Here is a 7881-nt window from a genome sequence, read left to right on the forward strand (position 1 = left end):
ATCTCCAGTCTAACAACTTTAAGCATCTTTCGGTTTAAAAAATATAATATAGCATTTGAAGGGAAATGATCATTAAGCTTTGAACAACTGTTTTTTCTCTTCTTTTTAGAGATCCTTGATGGACCAATCAACAACGACCATTCTCTCCTGCATTGAAAACTGTGTGATATGTTTTTTTTACCTAGGTTAATTTATCCTATGCTTTACCCTTCTAATAGAATGCTTCTTTTCCTGTATATGATTGAGAAGTTGGCATGCATGCGAGTCGTGGTTACTGGCATATATACTGAATGATATAAGGTATAAGAGATCAAGTCGCGCGCAAGGGATTCAGCTAAAAATGGTTTAATGCCTTGTTAATTGGTTTAAAGCTGGGTTAATAAAGAATCCAGTTGTTTTCCTCAAATTATAATTAGTGCATCAGTATGGGCATCCATGCATATATATATTTATACCAATATTAAATGCCGAGCATCACACACACACACACACACACACACACAAACACAAAAACACGGATCTTGGGAAAAATATATGATAAGTGCATGAGACTGTACGTATACAAATTATAAATTATATATGGAATATACACTATTATAAAACAAATTGAGGCCAGATTTTGTTTTTTATTTTTTTATTTTTTAAAAACAAACAGTATAAGTTGAGTGGATAAAAAGTTTCATGTTTACCTTGTACAGAATATATATATTATGATCACATAGTATTCTTGAAATAGTACATATATAACACATCATGTTAGAAAAGAGAAGTGCATGTGATGTGAGCGACAAAGAGACATTCACTTTATATGGGCATATTCTTTTAAGATTTGATGTATAGGTGTGCTTGTATATATTAATAACATTTTGACATACACATGTATTATGTATACTTGCCAATCTAATCTTGTTAGCTATTATTATGTGGCTGCACTTAGTACTCTTATAGGAATTTCCAAGATTTTGCATCCGGTAGAAATTATTTCCTTCAACCTGTTCGGCTGCATATTTGTTTTAGATGGGATTGAAATCTTTTCCTACGCTTGTTCTCATTTCGGCCCTGTTCGGCCGCGTTACTGTTCTCGTGGGAAAAAAAAAAATTCAATTCAACTGAATTTTTTTTTCCATGGGAACAGTACTTTTCAGTTCAATTCTTGTGCCCGTGCCTATTCCCAATTGGAGGCCAAACAGGGGGAAAAAACAATTTTATCTTATTGAATAATTTTTTTCCCATTTGTTATTACTTGATGCTTCTCTCTTCATTAAACAATATTAATGTAATTAACCTACAAAAAATAAACTACCAATTGATTAATTATGTGATGGCACGTAATTGACTTCCATCTTATTTTTTAGAGAAACAAGGTTGTTATTAAAGCATGTATATCAAAACATTTTTGTCAGATAATCTCTATTCTTTTTAATTTTTACAAAAAATATTATGTCAAGTCAACAACAACAACATGTTTAAAAAAAAAGTCAACAACAACAACAATTATTTCATAAACATATATATATCGGCATTTTAGTTATTATTTATAATATGAAACGATGAAGTTTTTTTTTCATTATATATGTATTTAAGAAAATCACAAAAAATTATATTATTCAATTGTTTATGAGTAAGAAACAAATTATTACCATTATATCTACTTATTTAATTTAATTTTCTAATTATAATAGAATATTCTTTAGTGATAAAAAATGATAATGATTTTTGTCATTATTTTAATATCATCATAAAAAATCATAATGATTTTCGTCATTATTTTAATATCATTATAAAAAATCATAATGATTTTCTATTATTATTTATTTTTTCTAAATATTATTATATGCTAATTATTAGTTATTAATCAGAAAATTAGTTTTGATAATAAAGTATTCCTACATTTTAAAAATATTTTTTAGAAATTATTTTCATTCTTTTCATTTTTTTCATCCATGTCATTAAATACACAATTTATTTAATTATTAAAAATAAATATTTTTATTTTCTGAAATAATAATTGATAAATATTGCTATGTTGTTTTTAATCAGCGTTATTTCATTATAGTAATTATTTTATTAATAGGGCTAATTATATAATATCATGTATTTTAGGAATAAAAATATAAATTTTCATAACTAATCCCACAGTACAACCGAACATTCATTTCAATACATTCCCGTACATATTTATATTCATGGGTTCTCATAAATTAAATAGTTTGTTTCTATTTCCATCAGATCTCATCCCGTGTAATTCCGAGACAATCAAACAGGGTGTGTAGTGTGTGGGTGTGTGGGTGTGTGGGTGTGTAAGAGAGAGAAAGAAAGAGAGAGAATGAAGGGGCACAGAAACCCAAGCAGAGATAGATTTAGATTAGGTCCCTGAGTCCCTCAAGAAAATCCATTTAGCAGCCTTAGAACAAGAAGCAAGGACATGCCACATGCACTTGCCAAATTAATTCCTCTCCAGTTGATTCCCAAGTCAAGGCATCATACCTTTTACACACCCTCTTCATTATACTATTCTAAGTTTTGAATATTTTTCACTCTATCTATATGGAGGGGAGGAAAGAGAGAGAGTGTGCGTATAACGTAATAGTGTTTAGTGTATGTTGGAGAAAAGAGAGGAGAGAGAGAGAATCTGGAATGATGTCAGTCAGATCAGGCTTTGGCGCACTCCGATGCAGTCTCCTCCTTTGCAGCAGATAGACAGAGAAGAATAAAGCGCCTCCCTCCACCCAGGCCCCATTTCCCACTTTTCAATTACTCCCTACTGTTACTGTTATTCTTCATTGCTTCCTATTTTTCAATTACTACATAACTACTTGCAGAGCACATAAGAAAGAGCAAGACTTGTGTGAAGTTTGAACACAGAGAGCGTGCCTTAGATCCAAAACTAAATTCTCACCAAGTACACAATCCAAACTCAACCCAATAATATGTACAAACATATACATTATATAAAGATTAATTAAATCATCTCCCGTTACTCACTTATGCGACGCATACACATATCAACCATAATTATATAATATACCTCCCATTCAACAATAAATAAGGGGGAAAAAATAAATAAAACTAAACATCTTCATGAGCTTGTGATTGTTCAACTAGCTCATGCACGAGACCAGAACCGCGACCTAAACCAAAACCCGAACCGGAACCCGTCTCCTGATTGGATTCCTCCTGCTTCCGTACCAAAAACCGGCTCATCTTCTCAAGTAATAGTGCTGCTTTTCTCTTCCCCCTGTCTGTGCCGTTGACGGCCAAATCCCTTATTGGGCCAAGTAATCCACATTCCTCGGCCCAGCCCAAGAACTTTCCCCCTTCCTCTCCATTACAAAGGTGCACCAAGACTGCAGCTGCATTCTCTCTATTCCTAGCGGACCCACTTCGAACTGTATCGACAAAAACCGGTACAGCTTCAGCTGTACCAATTGCTATTTTTCCCTCAGGATGGCTTGCCAGTATTGCCAAAATAGCCATCGCCTCATCAATCATTGACCCAACCGGGTCAGTCACCAGACCCATTACAAGCGGCACCACCCCAGACCGTACCGCCTTCCCCTTGTTCCCCTGGTATATGCATAAATTAAATAAAGCTGTAGCTGCATCTTTTTTCCCTCTGTGACTCCCATCACTCAGCAACGATACCAGTGCTGGTATTGCTCCCATTGCACCAATTGTTACCTTATTCTCGTCTATAATTGAAAGACTAAACAAAGTGGCAGCAGCATTTTCTCTAGCCTCCATGTTCCCATTTTTTAACACAAAGACAATCCCAGGGACACAACCGGAGGTCATTATCCCAGCCTTGTTCTCCTCGCAAATAGAGAGGTTAAGAAGAGCTGTAACTGCATGCTCTTGGGTGCGCATATCGGGGGAGAATAGCAAATCTTTTAACAAAGGGACTGCCCCGGCCTGGGCTATGGAAAGTCGGTTCCCAGCATTTCGCTTTGCAAGAAGTCGAATCTCTCCGGCAGCTGAGTGCTGGGCCTCCGGATCCGATGAACTCAGCTTCACCAAGAGCGCATCAAGATCTGTGCGAGGGGATGATAATGAGGAGGGAGCTGGGCGCTTTGGTGGGTCCAACCCATTAGACTCGCACCATTGAGTGATCAGACTTCTTAAGACATAATTAGTGGTCAGAGATCTGTGTGCCAACCTTTGTTGAGTGCTGGGACAGGTGTCATGGCCTGATGCAAGCCATTTTTCAATGCAAACCCGCTCATATGTCTGAAAATATTAAAATGTTACATTTTTCTTTTTATTTAAAATACATTACCAATAATATTTATGTTTTACAAGCATCAATTTATTAATCAAACTAAAATTTTGTAAGATTAAAAAAATTACCTGACCAGTAGAGACAATAACAGGGTCCTGCATCAATTCTAGACTAATTGGGCACCTGAACTCATCTGGTATCGGTATAGGTACTGAAACCTGACTCTTCATCTTTGCATCAGGCAACATCACATTTGGATTGCCTATGGTACCCATTACTGGGTTTCGGGTCTGGACAAAATCCTTTATCTTTTTTAAAAGCATACACATTTTTTCTATGCTTTCACCTGGGTCGTTGCCTCCAGTGGAGACAACCATCTCATGCATAGCAAGAGATTCTTGTTTTAGGTCAGATATTGTTATTAAATGAAGCTTATCCGATAGGTTTTGAAGAATTTCTTCATCCAGGTTAATTTCGTATGGGTTATTGTATATGGATAGTAGATCACGGTGTAGTTCTTCTGATGGTGGGTTATTTTTCTGCTCTTTGGCTCGTTTTAATTGCGAGTGTATTAGCTCAACCTGAAAGAAGAGGAAACGTTAGACAACAAAATCAAAAAGGTAATATATGCAAAATGACATCACAGGAAACTCTTAGCTGAGCTAACATGATCCCACATCAACCATTAATACAAATCAAATACAATGGAAGTTATAAAATGATATTAAATCAGCCCAAAATATCAAATTTCAGACACAAACTTTTACATACACTCTTTCCCATTAATCACTTCCAAACAAATTCAGTCTTTGATGCTTTCATGCAATTTTTATTGGGACCATCAATCGATAAACAGAACTGTTTCAATGTGGGCGGTATGGCATTGTAGGAATGAAAGGATGTATGGAGGGAAGACTCCTGACCTCAAACTGTTTCAAACTTTCCTCAAGCAAGCAAATAAGGAGTCTATGTTGGCTTAAGCTGTGGGGATAAGTGCATGTCAGAGGGGATCGCTATCACTGGTACAGGAACATGAGGCAGATTACTGATTCACATGCTATACTGAAGTTTCCTGGAAAGAAGCATGGCAAGGCAGCATGGGGGTGGTGATTCAAAATAAAGGAACTTTGCTTCTATACAAATCTGAAGGTGTAATGCTGAGCTGTCCCCTTCAAGTGGAGGCCATGGCGCTTAAACAAGGCATTTAACAGGTACTGATTATGAGCATACAAATTGTGTCTTCTACACTGACAGTAAGACACTTGCTGAAAACTGCAACCAGTTGAAGCCCCCAATTGAATCGGACTGGAGAGCATTTACTTAGATGTTTTCTTATGGAAAAGTTTAAAACTAAACAGGGGACTCAGGTACGAACACATAAGGAGAGGCCAGAACAACTTGGCAGATCATCTAGCAAAACTGGGGAGAATACAAGGATGGCAGTGTGAGGATTATACATTTCCAGTTTTAAAAGAATAGGAATTGAAATCTTGTAATAGGGTAGACTATTGCTCTAGAAGCTGAGAGAGAGTAGGAAGACGTGCACAAGAGATGCAGGGGAGAGAAGGAAGGTGAATCGGTGTCAGAAGAAATGAGAGATCAGCAAAGGGGAGGAGGAGGTAAAGGACAAAAATGTCATTTATTTTTCATTAATAAGTTTTTTTTAATTGAAATAAAAGATGGGGATATAAATAAATTAAATGAGTGATGGGGAATTAACTAATTTTAAAATTTTGATGGGTGAATATCTAATTGATGAAGTTATAATGGGTATATATATCTAAATTTCTAGTAGAACTAGGGTGTTCTTAAGTTCACCAAGTCCCCTTAGTGAACTCAAGTCTAAAACCCGTCAAATCGGCTTCAAATGATGAATCCGAACCGTTGAAACCCGCCTATCTTACGAGTGATGCATCTACATGTGAAATTTTTAAACATTTGAATTAATTTAGTATAAAGTCAATCGGTCAAAATTAGAAGGTTAATAAATTAATTTTAATGCATTCATTTTTTGAATGTTTTTTTACCGCTTGACTTTATACTAAATTAATTTGAATGTTTAAAATTTTCACATGTAGACATATCACTCGTAAGTTAGGCGGGTTTTAAATGTTCGGATTCGTCATTTAAAGCCGATTTGACGGGTTTTATACTTGAGTTCACCAAGGGGCTTGGTGAACTTAAGAACACCCTAGCTCTACTCCTAAATTTCTCTATTATCACTGGCCTGGTCTGACATATGGCATGTAGTTTCCTGTGATACACCAGTATAGGTACAGTAATACCTAATAGGTAAATCAGTTCAAGACTGGTACCAAATCAGTAATCCCTAATAGGTAAATCAGTTCAAGACTGGTACTGAATCAGTAATCCCTAATAGGTAAATCAGTTCTGACATATGGCAAGTAGTTTCCTGTGATGTGCCAGTACAGGTGCAGCAGAGCTTAAGACTGGTACCGAATCAGTCATTCTGGGGCAGACAACAGAGAAGTGTAACATTAAGATAAGGATAGACATGCCTGTTCTCTGACTTCATCAGAAATTCCGAGTTCATCATAGGTGATTACATCAAGAGATTCAACCAACTGAGATATTACTTGTTGATGCCTTTTCATAAAGGCTTCTTTCTCTAGTACCTGCATGCAATGCATATAGTATATTCAATTTGATAAAATCAATTAAGTATAGAACCTATTAATCATCCAATGCATAAATAATTCATTATCTGTACCAAATAAATCTTGCTTCCCTCGCTAGCAAAGTTGAGAAAGTCCTTGGCTTCTCCCAGCGCAGCTAGAAGCGGTTCAAGGGTGCGTTGCACCGCCGGGTCAGGGGTGGGGCCGGAACCTTTATCGAGCAACTCTTCTGCAAGAGGGTCGAGAAGCTTGATGCGACGTGAGAGGGCATGAAGCAGTTTCCTGAAGGAATTTCGGAAATCGGGGATGGCAGCTATCTCCTCCAGCAGCGCCGACAGTCTCGCCGCCGGGGAAGAAGGCGGAGGAGCGGAAGGGGAGTGCAAGGGGGAGTAGTAGAGCTTGTCTTCTTCTTCCTCCATTCAACTTCAACTCGGATAGGGTTTCTCTCTGTCTTTCCTTTTGTTTTGTTTTTTTCGTTGTAAGAGACTAGGAGCGGAAAAGGGTTGCCGAGAGAGAGCAGAGAGAGAGAAAGAGGGAGAGAGGAGTCCAAAGAAGAAGCAATGAATGAATTGAGTAGCGTTAGCCGTATTCGGATCCCCCTAAAGTAACTGAAAATTTGAGTTTGGATCCGTACCGTGATCTGTTATGGCACGAATATTGATGGTCTCGTGGATTAGCCGAACTCTAATCGGACAGTCTAGATGAAACCTCAAAAATTGAGTTGCCTTATGGAATCCGGAGCCGCGTTAGGCATCACATCAGTTTGTGTAATTTGTGTAGAAAACTGGAAATGTAGAATGAAAATTCAAAGAAGCAAACGCATTGACTTGGTCCTCGCTAAGTTCCAAGATTTTCTGCGGATGGATTGAATATATGAATATGATCCGAGCTTGAATCACAGTCTAAAAGATTCTAAGACGTTTCACATGATTGCTGAGGGCTCAGCCATAGGGAATCAAAATTAATTAACGAAGGATGTGAACACGGCCAGGTGCCATTTGCTCCGTACTCCGTAGACCGTAGTCA

The 7881-nt window shown here is 37.1% G+C and overlaps 1 protein-coding gene and 1 long non-coding RNA gene across 3 annotated transcripts; one reads left to right on the top strand and one right to left on the bottom strand.

Annotated features, from left to right (window-relative positions):
* Window positions 1-2849: 2849 nt before the first annotated feature.
* LOC144574567 (protein spotted leaf 11-like) lies at window positions 2850-7423 on the bottom strand. 2 transcript variants are annotated; one of them, XM_078324549.1, is made up of 4 exons: window positions 6951-7423; window positions 6739-6855; window positions 4348-4800; window positions 2850-4227 (listed from the first exon to the last, which is right to left on the bottom strand). In XM_078324549.1, the coding sequence occupies exons 1-4, from the start codon at window positions 7272-7274 to the stop codon at window positions 3070-3072; spliced, it is 2052 nt and encodes a 683-aa protein (XP_078180675.1). In that variant the 5' UTR covers window positions 7275-7423; the 3' UTR covers window positions 2850-3069. The 2 variants fall into 2 exon arrangements, with proteins under 2 accessions (XP_078180675.1, XP_078180676.1); XM_078324550.1 differs by lacking the exon at window positions 6739-6855 and having other exon boundaries at window positions 6951-7379.
* On the top strand, window positions 6423-6856 carry LOC144574568 (uncharacterized). The gene is made up of 2 exons (XR_013518261.1): window positions 6423-6511; window positions 6556-6856. It is a non-coding gene; the product is annotated as an uncharacterized LOC144574568 (long non-coding RNA).
* Window positions 7424-7881: the final 458 nt, after the last annotated feature.

The sequence above is a fragment of the Carex rostrata genome, chromosome 23 (genome assembly GCF_964058835.1).
Source record: "Carex rostrata chromosome 23, lpCarRost1.2, whole genome shotgun sequence".
Classification (NCBI taxonomy): Eukaryota; Viridiplantae; Streptophyta; class Magnoliopsida; order Poales; family Cyperaceae; genus Carex; species Carex rostrata.

Coding starts and splice junctions, on each gene's coding strand:
- LOC144574567 (XM_078324549.1), bottom strand. CDS start 7,274: ATGGAGGAAGAAGAAGACAAGCTCTACTACTCCCCCTTGCACTCCCCT. Junction 4,801..6,738: donor CTGATGAAGTCAGAGAACAG/GCATGTCTATCC, acceptor CTCTTCTTTCAG/GTTGAGCTAATACACTCGCA. Junction 4,228..4,347: donor TTATTGTCTCTACTGGTCAG/GTAATTTTTTTA, acceptor TAATATTTTCAG/ACATATGAGCGGGTTTGCAT.